Here is a 21,181-nt window from a genome sequence, read left to right on the forward strand (position 1 = left end):
GCCTTGAACTCAGAGATCTGCCTTGTCCGCTTCCATAGTGCTAGGATCAAAGGCATGTGCACCAAACCTACCCAGCATTAAATTTAGTTTTAAAAAGTCAATGAAATGGAGGCCAATAAAAGTTAAAGGACTTTATTTAAAACTGTATCTTTGAGGTTTGTAAACACACACACACACACACACACACACACACACACACACACCCCTCACAATTGAACCTAGAGCCTTATGAATGCTAGGCAAACACTACCACAAACAGAGCTATATCTCCAGCCTTAAAACTGTTTCTACTCCTTAACAATTGAAAAGATAATTCAAGCAGACAATAAGCAAAGGATCTGGAATAATATACTGATAAAGGGAATATGCAAACAGTCAGTAAACATAAAAAAGATGTTTGACAGTTTTAGTCATTAAGCAAATGTAAACCAACCCAAAATTCGATACCACTTCAGGACACAAGGATGGTTGTGATCAAAGAGAAAGAGGGGTCTGTACCTGCAGTCCTAGCACTAGGCAGGTGGAGGCAAGGGAGTTTTCTAGAATCCAAGAGAACTTGGGGCTTGCCTGGGCAACAGAGCAAGCCTGACTAAAAAAAAAAAAAATTTTTTTTTTGTAATTTAAAATCTTATTTTATGTGTATGAGTGTTTGCCCTGGTTCCCTCAGGCATGAAGATACCAGATCTCCCCACCATGGAACTGAAATTAGAAAGTTGTGAAGCCACAAAGTGGGTGCCAGGAATCAAACCTGGATCTCATGGAAGAACAGCAAGTACTCTTTTTTTTTTTTTTTTTTGGTTTTTCGAGACAGGGTTTCTCTGTGACTTTGAAGGCTGTCCTGGTACTAGCTCTTGTAGACCAGGCTGGTCTCGAACTCACAGAGATCCACCTGCCTCTGCCTCCCGAGTGTGGGATTGAAGGGATGCCCCACCACCACCCTGCTCAGCAAGTACTCTTAACCTCTGAAATATCTCTCTAGTCCCATAAGATCCCAACTTAAAAAATAATGGAAGGGGAGGGGAAAGGAAAAGGGAAGGACACAGTGAGATGGATGGAGTGTGTTTGTAATTCCAGCACTCAGGAGACTAAAGGAGGACAGACAGCCTGGGGTTTCGGGCAGCCCTCACTACATTCAAAACCCTGTCATCTCAAACAAAACAAAACTACATCAATTAGCTAACCAACCGACTGATCAACAAAACCAAACCAAAAAGGGGCTGGAAAGATGGCAGCTGAGAGCACTTGCTGCACCTCCAGACAACTTGAGGTTAGACTCCAGCACCTAGGTCAGAGAGCTCACACCTGTCTCCGTCTCCAGGGTATCTGACACCCAAGATTCCAAGAACAACTACACAAACATGGCAGACACACATATACATATAAATAAAAATAATAAATCTATTAAAAATACACACAAAAAAATGAGAATAAAAAGGGAAGCAAGGCAGGCAGTCAGATAAGAAACAACAGGCACTAGTGTGCTACAAAGAATCACACCCCCATAGTTTGCTGGTAGATATATAAAATGGTGGAACCACTTTGGAAATCAGTTTGGACTTCTATATCATCAGTTTTTACTATACACTATATACTCAGAAGAAATGAAAATATGTCTCTACAAAATCTTGAACAAGTTGGTTGGCTCAGTGGTAAGAGTACTTGTTATTCTCAGTCGGGCAAGGATGGTGCACGTCTTTAATCCCAGCACTTGGGAGGCAGAGGCAGGAGGATTCCTGTGAGTTCCAGGACAGCCAGAGCTACACAGAGAAACACTGTCTTGAAAAACCAAACAGAGTACTTGTTATTGTCACAGAGGACCAGGGTTCAATTCCCAGCATGGATATGGTGGCTCCCAACCATTCATAACTCCAGTTCCAGGGATTCGATGACCTCTTCTAACCTCCTCAAACACCAAACACACACCATGCTCATGATGCACATGCATGCAAAACACTCATAAATACAAAATAAGTTAAAAATAACTTGCATATAAATGTTTATAACTACATTATTCATAATAGCCTGAAACTGGAAAAACTCCAAATATCTGTCAGTTGACAAATGGCTAAACTAAAAATGATATTATCCATCCAATGGAACATTACTGAACCATAAAAACCTGCATTTTAGAATACATTTGTCTTTAAAATATGCTAAGTGAAGGAAGGCAGCCATAATAAGCCATGATTCTACCTATATGAAATATCCACAGTAGGCAAATCCAGAGAGACAGCAAGTAGATTAGTGGTTTTTAGATTTCAGAGAGTATAACAGGAAGCAATTGCTAGCAGGCCCAAGATTTAGGGTGTGTGTAATGAAAATATTCTGGAATTAGACATTGGTGTGGCTGCACAATTTGGAATATACTAAAAACTATAAAACTGTACACTCTAACATGACAAATTTTATAGTATGTGAATTATACCTCAATAAAGTCATTAACTAAAAATTGTCAAGAAGATTAGTATCTAGAATATATGAAAATTTTCAAGAAATTAAAACATCAAGAGAACAGGCCAATCCAAAAAACGGGGCGGGGGTATCATGGAATTGAACAAAGAGTTCTCAAAGACATACAAATGGCTAATAAACATTTTTCTAAGTGTCCAACATCCTTAGCCAAAAGGAAAACATAATTTAAAACTACTTTGAGATTTCATCTTAACTTCAGTCAGAATGGCTAGCATCAAGGAACAAATGACAACCAACGCTGTCAAGGATGTAAAGAAAGGGAAGCCATGGTTGGTGGGAGTATAAGCCAGTATAACCACTATGGAAGTCAGTGTGGAGATACCCCAAAAAAGCTAAAAGTAGAACTATCAACAACCTAGCTATTTCATTCCTGAGCATCCATACCCTTTTACAGAGACATATGGACATCCAATCACATACTGCTCTCAGCACAATAGCTAGAAAACAGACTAGAGGTCCACCAACTGATAATGGATAATGAAAATGTACTACATATATGCAGTAGAATTTTATTCAGCTGTAAAGAAAAATGAAATTATGATTTTAAATGGATGGAACTGGAAAATATTATACTAAGTCAAGTAACCCAGACCCAGCAAGGCAACGGTCATGTTTTCTCATACATGGGTCCTAGTTTCAAAATTTTTTTAGATTTGTGTGTTTAATTTGGAGTCTCAGTAGAGGTCAGGAAGCTAGAAAGGGCCTTGATGTGTGTAGGGAGGAAGTCTCAAGGAGTAGGGGGAAAGAAGTACACATGATATGAAATTAGAAGGAAGGGAAAATATTGGAGATTAAAGGTTTAAGAAGGAAATGGAGTGAGGAGACAGGAGGGAATGGATGGGTGGTTAATCAAAACTAAAGATGTCCAAAAACCTCATGGAAATTCACTACCTTGTAAGCAAATTAAAAAGTAGAATAAAAAAAAGGAATATGTGTATGCTGCATGTATAGATAATGCTTTTCCTAGAAGACATGGATTACTGAGTGAAAATCTCAGGGCCAGTTATGGGATACCTCCCTTCAAGTGCCAGAGGCCACACTTCTCCCATGCAAGCAACACAGTCTATTGTCACTGTTCTTGGTTGACTATTACAGTGGTAAGACCCTGTACAGCTGAAGACACTTTGATTACAAGACCTAGAGAAATCAAGCTGGAATTGATCTCAAAGCTTCCTCCCTGTTGACTGACTTTCATATTGTGGGAAGGTGCTAGTCAGGCTGTTTCGGGGAGAAATGCCATCAGTGGTGTTACCCAGAAATGAATCTTGAATGCTACAATACCAGTTTGCGAGCAAGATGTACTCACTAGTGCAATAGTGACAGGAAGGTTATGAGGATAACCAACTGTTTTGTGAACAGATTTGAGGCTTTCTCCACAGGAGGGAATTCATATCTGGTACATAATCCTGGTCAAAATCCCATGGCTTGGTAAGTCATAGACCCCAGGGCAGAACCCACCAGTGTTGTTTTTACAAACAGACATGCTGTCAAATTGCTTTCTAAATATTTATGTTTATAGATAGTACTGCTTTCAACTTTGGTCAGAGAAGCTTCTTTTAGCAGCCAGCAACGATGGATACAGAAACTCATGACTAGCCAAAGTGCTGAGAATAACTGACTGTCGGAAGCTCCCCAAACAGGACATCTGCATCACCCCACCCCCACCCCAATGCTCAGGAAAATATTGCAGAAGATATAAGAGGATGGGAGGAGAGATGTGAAATGCTGTCTTCTGGATATAACATGGCCGTTGCATTCATAAACTTACTTCATCTATAATTACCTGCACAGAACCTGCCTATGATCAGTCAACATTCCACCTGCAGTACTAACTGGACACAGTGGATTACAAGAAACAAAAACAAAAAATTTGGGAGGGGAACATGTTGGGAAAGGTGTCCAGAGGGAATGGGAAAGGGTCCTAGAGGTAGATAGGATCAAAAAACATTGTATACACTTACAAAACTGCCAAAGACTAAGTAACAGATGCTTTAAAATACTATCCATTTCTCAGTCGTATTTTACCAATCATTTACTTACTGCACAGTCTCAGCTACTGAAGCATACTACACATGAAGATAAGCCTGGAGCAGCTTAAAGATGCCACAATGCTTGGTGGCACAGTGCCAAGCCAATTCTGAGATTTTATTTTCTTCAACCTCACTGAAATTCCCAGGCCCCAGGGAATTCTCATTCCCCATCATTAACCAGCCAAAAGACAAAAGCAGAGTCACCCTCTTTCTGGATGGCAAATACAAACCTCAGCTCGTAAGGGCAAGGAAATTTTAGCTGGAAGATATGGAAGATATGGATATCAGGAGACTTGATTCCTAGAGGTCATCTTCAACACTGTCCAGCAACACTGAGGTCTGGCTCCCTCACAAGATCTGCAATTATTTGCCACCTAAGCCTTTCCAAGAGTATAGGAAAACAGAAACAGTACTAGTCCTCCCAGGGCTTGCTAATCACTGAATTAAAAAAGAAAAAATCCCCAACTACCACTTTTTAGCTCATGCATATTAGGCAAGTCATTAAGGATTTCTGTTTCTCATCTATATGGTAGGACTGATGGGTGGTGAGACAGCTCAGCAGTTAAAGGTCATTGCTGACAATGCGTTTGACCACCAGGACCTATATGGTAGAAGGAGAAAGGACTACTACTAGTGGTCCTCTGACCTCCAGTCTTGTTCTAAGGTACATGTCTCCCCCTTCCCCACACTGTCAGGGAAGCAGAGGGGCATGAGAGTACTACACCAGTGTTCATTTTAAAGCCTCCATCTTTTGAATCCGTTTTTCCCTGGTGATTATTGTCCTACCCTGCTTAAAAGAAACTTCAAGTTTTGTCGATTATATTTACTTTAATCCTGTCACATCTTTCTTCCTGCCTTTCCCCTAACAGTTATGAATCCAGGTCTTTGCATTGCAACTAGTAATTCTTTAATTGCTTGTTGAAGCTCTTGCTTCCACAGAATGCCCAGTGTATCCCCAGCGCCTAGAACACTAACACTTAATATATATGCCATTTCTTGCTTATTCCTTAATCAATGTGCCAGGCTTAAAGCTCAGGTCTAGTCTAAGAGTGTGTTTCTAGGTAAGCAGAGGAACAGCTATTAGCCTAAAGCTAGGCTTGGGGGGGGGGGCACAGACTAGGATTTCTGGCTTCTAATTTCTTAATGAAATTACCTTAAGGTGAAACAACCCATTATCATGGAGTTTGCCCATGACACAATGAGAGATTAAAGGTCAGGTGCTCTGGCAACCTTATTGTGTGGTCTGTGGGCCTCATTTCAAGAGAAGTGCCTAAGGCTCTAGAACAGAGGCTCAAAGCCTTGGGCAGGGTAGCCTGGCTGTGGTGTGGGCTACCACAACAGAATAGGAAGCATGTTCAGGAGGAATCTGAACATTGTGAGAACATGAACCAATATTTTAAGAGAAATCAATGATATTTCAAAGATCCCTCTTATCGAATGATCCAGAACCTCAGGTTAGTTTGGGGAATCACTTTAGGAAATTTATTCTCTGATTTGATCCCAAACTGAAATTAGATGTATTTGATTTGGGCAGTCAGCTTTGACATTTCTTTAAGAATTATTTTTTTTTGCTACTTCTGGAGGGCTAAAGCACAATTTGGGATTGCAAACAATCCTAGGAAAAGGGCTGAGGAAGGTTTCACAGATGGAGATGATGTATGTGGTTCAGTTTAACCCATTCAGCCAGTATTTACAGGGTTCTAACTGTGTAGTCAATGTAAGGACACAATGTTCACCATCCACTGAAGAATTCACAGCAGAGAGCAGAACCAGGGCTTTATAAATTTTGAAATAGACAGTTTATAATACTAAAAAGGCACTGCCATAAGAAAGCAAGAGATAACAGCAGTGAGGGCAACACTCCAGAGCCTGACACAGAAAAATCACTATGACTTTGAAGCCAGCTTGAGCTACAATGAGTTACCACACATCCAAACACACAAAATGAAGAGCACAGATGTCACTAGGCACTGTGACACTTTCTGGGAGCATGGAACACAGATTATCAGTATCACCTGAGCTGTTAAAAATGCAAATTCTGAGGAGACTGGAACTTCACCCCAGACTTACAAAGCCAGAACTAGGGGACCTGGACCCAGTGGTGTATATTTAAACAGGCTTTCCAGATGATTCTGATGGCCACTGAAGATTAACAACTTCTGGCCTGCAAACACAATTCTATCTTGAAAAAATAGACTAAGTCTTATTGCTAGAAACCAGGAGTTAGATTTTCCCCTTTCTGACTAAACTTTGCAAGAGAACTGGTTTGGCTGTCTATCACCATTTCCTTTTGTTCTCTCCTCATTTTAACAAATGATAAGATGGCTCCTGCCTCACTACTGACCAGCAACACTCACCAAGGCCATGATATCCACATAGTTAGTGCAGAGTGCTCTTTCACAGGAAGATGTTCTTTGCCTGGATTTTCTCTCCCTCTCTCTTTTCTGGCTACATTTTTGTGTCTCAATCTGAAGATCTCTTCCTCCAGGAAGTCTGTAAACCTAAAGGTGTCCTTCCCATATATTCCAAATGGTATCAGAGGAGTAAGTTTGGGTACTACCTCGAATCTGTCTCCTCTCAACAAAACCATCAGATCCTTGACAAGACACTAGGCATCTTAATCATGTTGAATCCATGTGTTTGGCACCACTGCATGTGAAGTTCTGTTACATCAACCTTATCTGAGGGACAACATAAATGAATTCTCCTGATACTGATCCCCTGTTGCTGTGAAGACACTGAAACCTAAGTGGTGTTTTCCTTTGTCTCTGGGGCGATGAAAAGAGGGTCTGCAGTTCTTGCCTAATACAAGGTCCCTTTCACACAACTATTTACTACACTCTCTTCAGTTACCACCTCCCAGAACAACAGTGGCCTTTCTCTGGAGCTGCAGTCTCTTAGAAAGAAGCTTCTAAGGGCTCTGCTCTGTAGAATGAATGGAGCCAGCCTTGGGCAGGCAGCACAGACAACAGCAGAGTAGATCCTGCCTTCAGACCCCAGTGGGAAAGGCAGCCGATAGGGAAATCCTAAAACTGATAAACTGAAGACAACAAGTCCAATAAGACTATCCCTACAATAATTACCAAGTACCCAAGGCCTAATACCCAACTCGCACAAGAATTCTTCTTTTTATTGTTTGTTTTTTGAGACAGGGTTTCTTTTTTTAATTAATTTTTTATTTAAATTAATAACAATATTATTTTACATAACAATCCCAGTTCTCTCTCCCTCCCATTTTCCCCACCATCTCCCCATTCTACCTCCCATCTACTCCTCAGAGAGAGTGAGGCCTCCCACAGGGGATTATCAAAGTCAGCCAAGACAGGGTCTCTCTGTGGTTTTGGAACCTGTCCTGGAACTCACTCTGTAGACCAGGCTGGCCTAGAACTCAGAGATCTGTCTGCCTCTGCCTCCCTGAGTGCTGGGATTAAAGGTGTGCACCACCACTGTCCATCTATGAACAGGAATATTGGTCTCAGCTCCTAGTGGCAGCGTTTATGTATACGGGTGTTCTGCCTGCATGTATATCTGTACACCACATACGTGACTGGTGCCAGCAGAGGCCAGGAGAGGGCACTGAATCCTTTGGAATTGGAGTTTCAAGCAGTTGTTAGTTGTTGGTAATTGAACCTAGGTCTTCTGGAAGAGCAGTCAGTGCTCTTAACCTCTGAGACATCCCTTCAGCCCACCTGGCAGCAGTGCTTAGAGCCATTTTCTTAGGAAATCAGAATGTCAAAAGTGAGCTACAGTTCAAGTCTAGAAGTAGTATTTGTTATGTATAAAGAACACCTAATATAACAAGAAGGGGGGGGGACATGACACACCCATACTGTTCTTGAACCTTGACTGTCAGGACAAGATTGTGATAACCAACATAAAACATGTGAAGAAAGGGACAGCACATCACTTTTTTATTTTTTAATCAAAGTCTTCTATGTGCTAGGTGTTATGCATGAACTTTTACATAAATTTTGATTTTATTTTATTGCTGCTTTATTCACTATAACAAAGAATTAGAATCAACCTAGTTGTACATCAACAGATAAATGGATAAGGAAAATTTGGTATATATGTAATATATATGAATACTACTCAGCTCCAAGGAAAATTGAAGTTAAAATCTTGCAGGAAGAGTGAGGTAACCCAGTCACAAAAAGACAAACATAGTATGTATTCACTCATATATGAATTTTAGACATAGAGCAAAGGATTACCAGCCTACAATCCTCTTCACCAAAGGAACTAGGAAACAAGAAGGACTCTAAGAGAAAAATGCATGGACCCCAGAGAATGGGAAGGGGCTGGATCTCCTGAGCTAATTGGGAGCATGAGAGTAGGGGAGAGGGAGCTGGCAGAATGAGAGGAGGAGAAGAGGAGAGGAGAGGAGGAAATAGAGGAGCAGAAATATTGAGTTGGGGAAGAACAGAGGAGAGCAGGATGAGAGATACCATATCAGAGGGAGCCATTATAGGTCCGAGGAGAGATCTGGCACTACAGAAATTTCCAGAGATCTACAAGGATGACACCAATTGATAATCTAGGCAATGGTGGAGAGGCTATCCTAAATGCCCTTCCCCTATAATGAGACTGATGACTACTTTATATGCCATCCTAGAGCCCTCATCCAGTGGCTGATGGAAGCAGAGGCAGACACCCACAGATATACACTGAACTGAACTCTGGAACGTAGTTGCAGAGAGGGAGGAATGAAGATCAAAGGGGTCGGGACCAGGCTGAAGAAATAGCTGGCCTGAACAAGGGGGAGCACATGGGCCCCAGGCTGCTGTCTGGGAGGCCAGCAGGGGACTGATCAAGACCCCTGAACATGGATGTCAATGAGGAGGCCTCGGCACCCTGTGGGGCCCCTGGTAGTGGATCAGTATTTTTCCCTGGTGTAAGAAAGGACTTTGAGAGCCCATACCACATGAAGGGATGCTCTCTTGGCCTGGACACATGGGGGAGGGCCTAGGCCTGGCCGAGGACATTGTGGTGGACTTTGGAGAGCCCCTGTGGAGGGCCCTACCCTGCCTGAGGAGTGGAGGGTGGATGGGATGGGGGGGAGGGGAGGGAGAGGGAGAAGAGATTGACATGTGAAGCAAGCTTGTTCCTAATTTGAACTAATAAAAAAACAAAAACTTGCAGGAAAATGGATGGACTTAGAATGTATACTATTAAGTGAAGTCACATAAGCCTAAAAAATAAAAAAAAAAACACATGTTCTCTCTTATATACAGGATCTAGACATATATGTATGTAAACAAATATACCTGTGAGTACTGTTTAACATGAAAAAAAGAGAACAAGAAAAGCTAGATATAAGGGGATGAGGAATGCAAATAATGAACACAAGTTGTGTAAGAGGATATATAGCTAATTGTTTTTTATAGCTCTAATTCTGTTGTAGGTCTTTTGGTTGTTTGTTTTGCTGGTAGGTAAGTGTATAAATTTAGGTTCTGTTTTGAATGTTAATTCTAACTATATATACTTTCATTAAGTTGTAGATTTTGAGTCTGGTTAATTTTGGTGTGTAATGTTTTATTTATTTGCATGTTTTTTTAAAGTTTATTTGAAATGAACTTTTATATCAATTCTTTTGCACAAATAAAAGAATAACGGAATCAAACTGCTATATTTATGTGAAGAAAGGGTAACACAAATGTATGGTAGAGTTTGGTGGTATTAATCACTAAAGAAATAAAAGACTAATTGGGTTGGAGGAGACAGAATATTTGATACAAAGGGGTTAAAATGAATGCCATGGGCTCAGAAACAGGTTGGTCTAACTGATGGTAGGAAATAGCAACATGACCACAATCAGCAAGCTGTAGGCTGAAATGAAGAAGGAAACCATGAATTCCAAGCTAGACAGTTAGGCCTAGAAAAGAAAAACGCAGGTTTCAAGCAAAACAGAACTTAGACTGAGATCTTAGATACCTAAGCAATCTATCCTCCTTCCTTTCTTATTTTGAGACATGAAACTCATTGTACAGACAAGTTTGGCATCAAACTCACAAAGATCTGCCTACTTCTGCCTACTGAGTGCTGGGTATAGGTAGGGTCTGCGCCACCATGCCAGCTAGCTACCTGATTTTCAAGCACTCCTGTTTTTGTTTACTAGGATCCCAGAGCCATGCCTGTCAATTCTCAGTTGAGACTCAACAGAAGACTATGGGTAAACCAAGCATGAGTCTTCCAATGACAAGTGAGGTTAAATTTAGGCCAATCTGGGTCCTTGACAACCAATTTCTTTGACAACACTTACCATTATACTATAGAAGTCACAAAATGCTTTTACGAAAATCATCCTAATCACAGCTAGTTAGTGGCTGAATGGGGCTCACACAACAGCCTTTACCCTTAAAGTCCTCTATTTTCTGTATCCATCTACTAGTATGGTTTCTAAATCCCTTGAATATGGCCTGATATGTAGGAATAGAGTATGAATGATTGATCAGGATCCATTAAATATATGCTAATCTTCTCAAAACATGACCCAATTTTTTAAGAGTTTTCCCCAAAACCAATTGTCCTTTTCCCATCTCTCTAAAAGACTGCACTGAAGGACTCAAAAACTATTTGTTAGACCCAAGAGTCTTAGCACATAAATTTGTTCAATACTCTGTGCTCAGTGAACTGCTGGGTACCAGTGGGAGACAAGTGACTTTTAATGAAGCTTCTATGCTATCAATAGCACTGTCCCTTTCCTAGTCAACTAGTCTCACAGTCAGGAATCACATCAGATTCAGCCCTAACATACCTCATTGATTCTGCTTCCAAAATGCCATCTACACTCAGCCTCTTCTTTATTTTTACTATCACCGTCCATCAGGACACAGAAGAAACTCATCTCTTATACAGATTTCTAAAAAAAAAAAAAATTTATCTAGCCTTCCCAAATTTAAACTCTCCTATTTGAGCATCAACACCAGGATTTGCTCTTTACCCATTTGTTTAAAGTCTCGGATTATATTTAATTATGTGCATGTGCACTCATGACTGGCACAGAACTCATGTGGGGATCAGAGAACAACTTTCAGGAATTGGTTCTTTCCATCATGTGGGTTCCAGGGACTGAACTCAGGTTGTTTGGCTTGATAGAAACATGTTGGTCCCGAAACATCGAACCGACCTTAAATATTGTTTTAAAAATCTCAATGGACTCCTCTATAGAGTCTCAACTATTCTGTATCTTGTACACATTATCAACTTATTTTTTCCCTGCTCCAGAGACCCTCAAGTATACCATTTTTAGTGCACATCTATTCCAGAAGCTTTGTTCATGTTCTCTTTGCCCAAAATGGCTTCTTCTCTCTTCCAACTAAAAAATTTTAACTACGTCTCTCCTGCCTATTTAAATTTTTCTTTATTTATTTTATGTATATAAATTGTATACCATGTAGATGCCTAGTGCCCAAAGAAGTCAGAAGAGAGTGTCAGACCCTGGGGGCTGTATGTCTTCCTTTTTTTTTTCTTTTTGCATTTAGTGAATATTTATTTTAATTTCTAATTTAATTTTTTTTCATTCAGCATATTTTGATCACTCCCCGACCCTCCACTTTTCCCCCCTTTGGTTTTTCTATAAAACAGGCTCGCCTCAAACTCAGTGATCCATTTGCCTCTGCCTTCTGAATGCTGGGATTAAAGATGTGCACCACCACCCCCAGTAAAACATATTTTTAATATAATGCCACTATGATAATATAAAAGCAGACTCAGTATAAATTAAAGTAACTCATATCTTACAGAATTTCAGAGCTAACAACCCCTTTCAAACACACAGAAGCCCTGGATCTTTAAAGTAGTCAGTGACACAGACTCCAGTTTCCACACCCTGTTCCACAGAGGCTGTTAGCTTTTAGAAGCCCCTGATCTGTGTGTTCATCTAGGGACTACTTATACAGTCTCCACAAGCTCTGGTTTTGGTTTCTGATAGATGCAATTATCTTTATTTTTTGTTTATGCTAAAACATAAAAAAAGTATTAGCTTGCTCTATTAGAACATTTTTGAGTATCAAAATTAAGCTTAGCCTGCTGCTGGCTCATAATGCTGATTAATCGCCAAATGTTTCATTGGCAAATCCACTGTCATCTCTCATCTCATGTTGTGGAAAAGACATAGCAATTCATGGTACTTACTCTTTGCTGCTCTAGATCATTATTGCTGTGCTAGGAGACCAGTCTTCTAAAGTACTCAGTAAGTACATGAACTAAGTTAAGTATCTGGGGATTTTTGGTTCTAGAATTCAATAGAGACTGGAATCTCAGGTGGAAGAGGTCCCTGACAGTAACAATTTGAGGGGTTGTCTTTCCTTTGAAAGATTCTTCTACAATGGCCTGGGATCACTAATCAAATATTTCCTGGGGTTGTTATTGAAACTTAGCGGTAGAGTACTTACCTAGAATGCAAAAAAGAAAAACAAAGAAAAAAAAAAGGAGAAAAAAAAAAAGCCACAACAAATTCTGTATCACACAAAGTGACATCTAATTAGTCAAAGTAAAAATCTCTTCCATTCATCAGAATGGCCAGGAAGGAACCGGGGAGACAGTCAGTAGGGAAAAGTGCTGGCCCTGCCAAACATGAGGACCTGAGTTTGGATTCCTAGAGCTCACTGGTCAGCCAGCTTCGCCTTATTAAATCAGCAAAATCCAGGTTCAGTGAGAGACCTTGTCTTAAAAAAATACGATGGAATGTGACTGAGGAAGATACCTATGTTAACCTCTGGACCCCAATACATGTGTGCACACAACCAAGTATATGGAAACACACACATACACTCGAGCACAAACATACACCAGTGACCACTAGAAAACTATTCCTTTTTGGTCTTTTGAGACAAGGCTTCAGTAGGCTAGCCTTAAACTTATATGCAGTTCATGAACTCATAATCTCCCTGCCTCAATTTCACAAGCGCTGAGAATACAGGGTGGGTCACCACACCCATCTATCAGTATTTTGCTTTTTTCTTTTTGAGACAGGGTCTGTAGCTCAGGCTTGCCTCAAACTCCCTATGAAGCCAAGAATGACCTTGGATTTTTGATCCTTCTGCCTCTACTTTGGAGAGCTGAGATTACAGGCATGCAGTACTGGTGACTGAACCCAGTTCTTCCAGCTTTCTAGCAGGCATGCTACCAACTAAGCTATATTCCCTACCCAGTATTTTCTGTTTTCTTCACCATGTACATTTCTGCAACAAAACTGTATTCATTCCTCTTAAATTTCTCAAAACAACACAATTTTGTGACACTCCTTCAATTTTAAAATTATTGTCACTAATGTTTAGAGACAGGGTCTCAATATGTAGCCCTGGATGGCCTCAAGGTTGATTTGTAGGCCACGTTGGCTTTGAAATCACAAAGATCCATTTGTTTCTCCCTCCCAAGTGCTGGAATTAAAGGTGTGCTCCACCACACTAGTTTTAATTTGTTCTGGATTATGAAGTAGTGAAAAAAAACTAAATTAAATCCATGGGTTTACCATCTAGTTTATATAGTTGCACAATTTAAGAAGCAATGTGGAATATCTTATCTCATTTGATTTGTATCTTTCAACAGCCCTGTAAGGGAGATACAAAAAGCAAGTTTCAAATGGCACGATCATAAACGTGTGACCTACAGATGACATTAGTATGGCACTCCTGCTTTATACAGTAGGAAATGGAGAAGACCAAGAATTCTTGGCATTACTATACTCTTCTGGTTTGGTCTTTGCATGAGCTACCTTTGTGCAGAAAAAGGCTGTTCTGTGAATGCAAACTCCTACCCAGCCTCCAAAAACATTTACCCTGAGGAATGAGACATGCTCTCTATTTGCAATACAAACACATCTTCAGAAATGTTGAAAATTCAGATGAAGGGCCAAAAAGATGGTATGAACAAAAAGTGCAAAGGACAGGGCAGTCACAATTTTTCTCACCCTTCACTAACAACTGATGATCACTAAGAGAGAAATTATCTAAAAGAACTTTATACCTTCTATGGACCTAGGAGTTATTACACAACAGGAGAAAACTGATGTAAAAGGCTGCCAAGTAGGGAGCCCAGTCTTCTTTATTGAAGCCAAACTGTCTCTAAATATAAGGTCCTCCATCCGGTCCCCTTTATCTTCTAGAAAATACATTATCACCAAGGAAATTTTCTCTTAACTTACCCTAGATTAACTATGTGATGAAGTCACTGAATTTACATTTATTGGTATGTTCACTTATCCAAACATGCATTTGTTGAGTATTTATGGAGCACTGACTACACACCAGGCACTAAACTTAGCAGACAGGACAAAAACAAGTAAACTAACACAGCCCCTGCTTTCAGAGCTCAGACTAGTGGCACTTCTATGTGTCCTTTTGGGAGTGTTGTGTTTCTGAGACTGTGTCTCAGTGTGTAACTCAGGCTGGCCTCAAATTCACTGTGTAGGCCCAAGTGGCTCAATCTTTTAATCCTTCCTGTTTCAGCTTCCCAAATCCTGGGGTTATGGTTACAAGCATGTGCCACTATGTCTACTTCCCAATTAGATTGTCTGCTCTCAATAAGAAATGAATAATTTTCTAAAACACTTTTACCAGCTTACACAATGAATTGATAAACTAAAAAGAGATCAGAGGCCCTGACACAATAATTTGCAACGTTTCCTTTTAATCCATCCCTCCAGAACAGCATAAGACTACATTATCACTTGGGAGGTGGAAGCAGCAGGATTGTGAATCCCAAAAACATGACAAAAAGAAAAGATTGACTTATTTACATTTGTAAGGGACAGAGCTTAGGACAGCAACAAGTTCAACAGTGTAACTCTATAGCTAAGGCAGCAAGATCAGAGAAGGCAGCTAGAGGAAGCCAGAAGGAATCTCAGTTCCAGGACTGACCCCCCTCTTATTGGGGCAGAGATTCAGGCAGGGTAGAGGCAAGGAAGGCCTTACCTGCAAAGTGCACTATCCCATAGGTGAACAAGCTGTTTTAACACCAGAGATTATAGGTACAAAGTACAAGGGAACAATTGACAAGCACCTAGCCCTAGAGAGAGAGAGAGAGAGAGAGAGAGAGAGAGAGAGAGAGAGAGAGAGAGAGAGAGAGAGAGCGCAAAATGGTGTCTTACTCCTTCTAGATGGTGAGTCTATAAACCTCAGTTGACTGACAGGATGGGGCAACAAAAAGGACCAGGGATTCAGAATCGGAAGTCTTAGAGTTGAGACTAGATCCTGACACTCCTCAGGCACCAGACAAACCAGGAGTCCATTTAGTGTTCTCACCTGCAAAATGTGAATACTAACTTTTGATCAGTCTACCTCACAGAAACATTATTAGGTTCAAATAAGAAGAGTTCTAAAGAAAGCACTTAGGACCCTGGGATCTGAATCTGTGAAGTCATGCAAGCTCCTACAGGATCATATCATGTTAACCCAAAAGCCCTCACTGCCTTCTCATCCCTCAATACCCGGTTTCCATATGCTCACATCCCCAATTTAATAGAAATTTGTGACACCCAAATCTTAATCCCCCTACTCCAAAAGGACACTAAGGGCAGACAGGCAAGCACCCTTTACCTCCTTGCCCCGACAGCTTCAGTTATCCTTTCCCAGGGGCAAATTACAGAAGACCACAACGGAAAGGGAAGGGAGATGCCAAGTAGCCACATTGCCTTTGTGGTTGCCTCCCCTTCCCCACTGCAAGACACTTTCCCTCACAAGTACTACTAAACAGATTTAACCGGGACTGTGAGGCAATACAGTGGTAGTATTGAGGAGATTATTATATGCCACATTCCACAATCAAAATGAAATTACTATTAGCATGTTTAACCAAGGGATAACTGACCCAGAAAGAACAACTGCTGACTTACTGATTTTCCTCCCTTCCTCATAAATACTATTTTTTTCATTTGACTGTTATCATCCAACCACTTACCTACCTATCCAGTTAGGATGTATGGAATATCCACAAAACACGCCCCCTTAGAGGATTTTTAAGGCAGAAGAGTTGAAGAGGAGAAGGGGAAGAAACGACAAGACAGATACCTACCAAAGTTGTGCCAACCCTTTGGAGGACAGAACAATCCAGCTGCAATGTTGCCAATAACAGGGAAGGCAGCTCAAGCTCATGGGGGAAGGGGCATCATGTGCCTCCAGCTGATTTCAAGGGCCTAAGAGCCAAACAACTCCTTCCGGCTTCAAGCAGAGGGAAGGCCTGTTTTGCAGAGTCAAGCTTATTAAGAACAGCTTGGCAAATTAAACCTCAAGCATCAGCCTGTTGGTAGTTCTCACTGTAAATGCTAAACCTGAAGAGGAAGAAATTGAATGTGGCCTCCCCATTTGGAGCTCTATCAACCACTGGTGAAAGTTCTGGTACGGACACAGGGTATTTCTGTCCCAACATTTCAAGCCAAAAGCATCTTCCTCGTTTTAAATGGGAACCACCCTACCACTTCATCCCGCCATTCCATAACAGTCAGCCTGATGGAGGCCCACAACCCTGCCAGTCACCCCCCTACCCTCCGCAAAAATCTTAAGCTAGTCCCCATTCACCCCTGTGGGTTCCCATGACCAGGCTTGGTCCAGGCTTGGAATCCCTAGGCTGGCAAGTTGAGGACCCAGAGCCAGCCTTACACCTGGTGTAAGGCAAAAGCACTGAAAGCATCTTCCCCTCCTCTCCATATCACTGCTTATTGGCTATAAACGACACAGAATTTGGAGATATGTTTTGGACATGGACACACACACAGAGGGACTATAAACATATACTGACAGTACCCACAGACTACCTTACCTAGCCCACAGCTCAGTTCAGTCAAAACACAACATCAACTCCCAGCCTTTTTAATAAGTGTTGGGAAAATCCCAAAGTATGTGCAAACTTACCTGTCTATACTATGGGGTAATCTTATGCTCATGGTTTCTCGGTGTCTTCACAGTTCCGGAATCTTGTAGCTTCTTTGGATGTCTTGATCAGGCCGGAATCCCTTAAGGTTTTTAAGGAAGGTGAGAGGAGGGCCTCCCAAGTTGAAGACTGAATCCTTTTTCTTCCAGTTGTCAGGACCCTGGTAACTGCAGAACCAGTGTACGCCCGCCACTTAACATGTCTCCTCCTCTCTTGACTCTTTAGCCTCCCCTTCCCTTGTCTTAAAAAAGAAAATGGAAAAAAAAAATAAAGAAAAAGAAACCTTCTTAGAAATCAAAACGTCAACCACAAGTGTCTTTAAGGTTAGTACTATGGGCTAAAAAACCACAGAAAGAATGCGACTTCAAAATATCAGTCTTAACTGCAGACAGATAAAAATCATCCTCTCAATCCAGTTTTCCCAGCTGTCCTTCTGTTGACAAGGGAACCTTAAGCTCCAAAGGTTGAAAAATCTCTGTTTTCCAAATGCTTAAAATGCCAGGGAAGGAAAACAAAACAAAACAAAAAAGGCTGAACAAATCCGAAATGGCACTCGGGGAAAAAAAAAAAACCTTCCAGATGATTTGCACAGTTAAAATAAATAAAACCATACAGCAGTGTGTACACAGCACGGAGTCCAGTGGGGCCCTGGGAAGCAAAATTTGTGAATTTCTCAAAAATCAAAACAAAACGCCGATCTTTTACATTAAAGGCTTGGAATTCTGAAATGAGCCAATTGTGCAGACATACACACACAAAAAGAAAAAAAAAATCACAAAACACCTGAAGCGCAATGCTTTTTACCTTCAAAACGGTAGCATTGGCCAAAACCCCAGGAAATATTAAACGCTCTTTTCCGTTTCGACCTGCAGGTTCCTCCACCTAGCCCAGTCCAGTGCTCAGACCCAGCCTCGGGTCGGCCTTTTTCAGAGACAATTTCCTCAGTCAGCGCTGTGTGCTCCTGCACGTCCAGGCTCCGAAAGTCCCTCTCGCCGCAGCGCCCTGGAGCGACGGTCCCGCTTCCCCTCGCCGACCGATCGCGCCCGGCGACCCGCTCCCACTATTGTTGCGGCCCGGCTAGGGCCAGGGCGCCCTCCACAGCGGCGCGGAGAGCCCGGGCCGCGGCCTCGGCCTCCGTGCCGGTCCGCCGCCAGCCAGCCAGCCAGCCACAGCCTCCCCGCTCGGCCGCTCCCGGCGTCCGCGTCGCGGCCGCTGCGCTTCCGGCCCCGCCCCCGCGCGCGCTCGCTCGCTCGCTCAGGCCAGGCCCGCCGCCGCCGCCGCCGCTCCGCCCGCCCCGCCCCGCCCAACCCCGCCCCCGTCAGCGGACTCTGCTCGCCCAGGCTAGCCGATGGCTCCTCCTTGGCGCCGCCCAACCTCTGGCGGCCCCGCGCGCCCCCGGCCCGTGCGCTGCGGCCTAGCTGCTCCCGGTGTTGCTGTCCCGGAGGTTCGACCTTTGTTTCTGCAGTGTCCGCCGGCCGCGCCTCTGTGGGCTCTCTCGCTGCTGCCCCGTCCTTCTCGGCTCGTTTTCACTCATTTGTCGAGTCTCCTTCCACGTTACAAGGCGCCCCCAAACTGTGCCCTCCCCGCTCCGAATGCCCACCGACTCTGCCCTCTCGGTTTCTCTCAGAGTAGCTTGGGTATCTTGTATGGCGTTGCTTTTTCATTCAGTGAAAAAGCCTTTCCAGGACAATGTTATTTTCATGACGCACACCCCCTGCGTGAAATCACGGTTTCTCAGTCTCTTCAAGTAACCGTCGCTAGTCAGAAGGTCCCAAGACTGAAGTAAAAAGAAGCATTTAGACTGAGGAGGAATTGTCTTCTTGCCTGGGGAAGCTGTGCAGGCGCTGGTGTATTTCCATGTACTACTTTCCCTTCTGCCTGCCTTGGTCTTGGCCTACCTGAGCCCGTTCAAGTTCCAAGCTTGCCTCCTGTGTTAGCAACGGAGAAAAGAAACTGATTAAGCATCTATTTAGGACCTACTAAAATCAGATTCCCCTATGTTTTTTTTTTTTTTTTCTTGCACAGGTTGATGAATGAACTTTGCTATAGTTTTGTGTGTGTGTGTGTGCAGGTGCATGCGTGTATGTTATGTGACTTCCTGAGGATATACAAATAGGCATCTGTTCACATCAGATAGGGCACCAACAATTTCGCCAAAGCCTATCCTAGTGAGCCTGTGGATTTATTGGCGTTACTTCTAGGAAAATGAGCAGCTTAAAGACAGCTGCACACGAAAAAAACGCACTCCAGCACGGGTGAGGACAGTGGACTACCGATCACCACTGGGCCAGTTGGAGTTGTTATTGCTTCCTATAACCTTGGGGAGGGCCATTGTGACTCTTGTTTGTTACAGAAACTTCTTGAACTTTCTGAGCGCTTACCTTCTAGATCGTAACAGCTGATGTGCTCTTGCACAGGTGTGCTTGTGGAGACCAGAGGACAGCAATGGGTAGCATTCTTTCTCAAGTGCCAAACAACCTCACCCCCTTTTGAAGACAAGAGTCTCTCAACAGCCTTGACTTGCTGAGTAGGCCAAGAATGCTGGTGAATAAGCTCTACACTTTCACCCTTCTTAGCATTGTGATTACAAGTTCACACCTCCAAAACTCAGCCTTTTTATGTGAGTTCTAGGGGTTATGTAGCAGTTTCCTCTCAAGTTAAAACCTTCCATCTTGGAGGAAAACTCTTTAAAATGTAAGATATGAAACAGAAGGTGAAAAAGGATATTTGAAGGCAGGATATTCAAAGGGAAGGTAAAACATTATATTCTACAGAAAAGCTCCTTAAGACAGGAAGTAGACACCTCAAAATAGCTTCAGAAAGTTCCCTGAAATTGACAAGATTCACTAGGCCCCTCCCTCTCCAAGCATGTATAAACAATAAGAACTGCTTAGGGTCATTTTCAGACAAGCCACGCTACAAAGAAGACTATCAGACAGTCTAGCATTTTAAGACCAACCAAGCAGCCTGGAAGAGACTCAGACCCATGGAGCTACCTACCTGGAAAGGACACTACAACCTGTTGAGCTGCTGCAGAGCAGGCACTGTGCTCCAGGTTTCCAGCTTTTGTGAGCTATCACACATGCTGAGGTGGGCTTTGGTGATGCAGCTGTCTTTGAGTCATTTCTGTTCCTTTAAGAAACTTCCTACCCATATTCCTGTAAGCAACCCTAATAAAACTCACTGGTTCACCCAGTTGGACTTTGGTGGTATCTGTACTGTGGTCTGTTGTTGGTCCTTTCCGGAATGAGTAGATACTTGTTTATATCTTCTCAGGAAATGTCTGCCACACAATAGGGTTGAACTCAGGTTCTTGTGCTTGCAAGGCACTTTTAACCAACTGGGCCATATCTCCAGATGACTTCTTAATTTGTTTTGTTTGTTTGTTTTGAGATAGTGTTTTCACTAAGTATCTCAGGCTGGCCTCTGTCTCTGGGCAGTCATTACCTCACTTTCCCAAGTGCTGGATATGCTGGTATATTAGGTTTCTCTAGAGGAACAGAACTTATAAAATGAGTCTCTCCCTTTACATATATCTATATGTACATATAGATATAGGTGATAGCTAGATAGACAGACAGACATATATAAAGTGGATTTATTAGAATGGCTTACAGGCTGTGGTCCAGCTAGTCCAACAATAGCTGTCTACTAACGGAAGGTCCAAGACAAGAATCCAGTATCTGTTCAGTCCATGAGGCTAGATGTCTCAGCTGGTCTTCATCATACGCCAGAATCCTGAAGAAGTAAGCTCTAATGCCAGTGAAGGAATGGACTTACCACTGAGAGCAAGAACAAGCAGACAAAGA

The 21,181-nt window shown here is 42.3% G+C and overlaps 1 protein-coding gene across 1 annotated transcript in view; it reads right to left on the reverse strand.

Moving 5' to 3' along the window:
- Arhgef11 (Rho guanine nucleotide exchange factor 11) overlaps positions 1-18,587 on the reverse strand; it is a 126,090-nt gene extending 107,503 nt beyond the window's left edge. Inside the window, exon 1 of the mRNA XM_027393031.2 lies at positions 17,354-18,587. Within this exon, the coding sequence (XP_027248832.2) occupies positions 17,354-17,385 (32 nt within the window). The 5' untranslated portion in view covers positions 17,386-18,587. The remainder of the gene's footprint in view (positions 1-17,353) is intronic.
- Positions 18,588-21,181: the final 2,594 nt, after the last annotated feature.

This window comes from Cricetulus griseus, assembly GCF_003668045.3.
Source record: "Cricetulus griseus strain 17A/GY chromosome 1 unlocalized genomic scaffold, alternate assembly CriGri-PICRH-1.0 chr1_0, whole genome shotgun sequence".
In the NCBI taxonomy this organism is placed as follows: domain Eukaryota; kingdom Metazoa; phylum Chordata; class Mammalia; order Rodentia; family Cricetidae; genus Cricetulus; species Cricetulus griseus.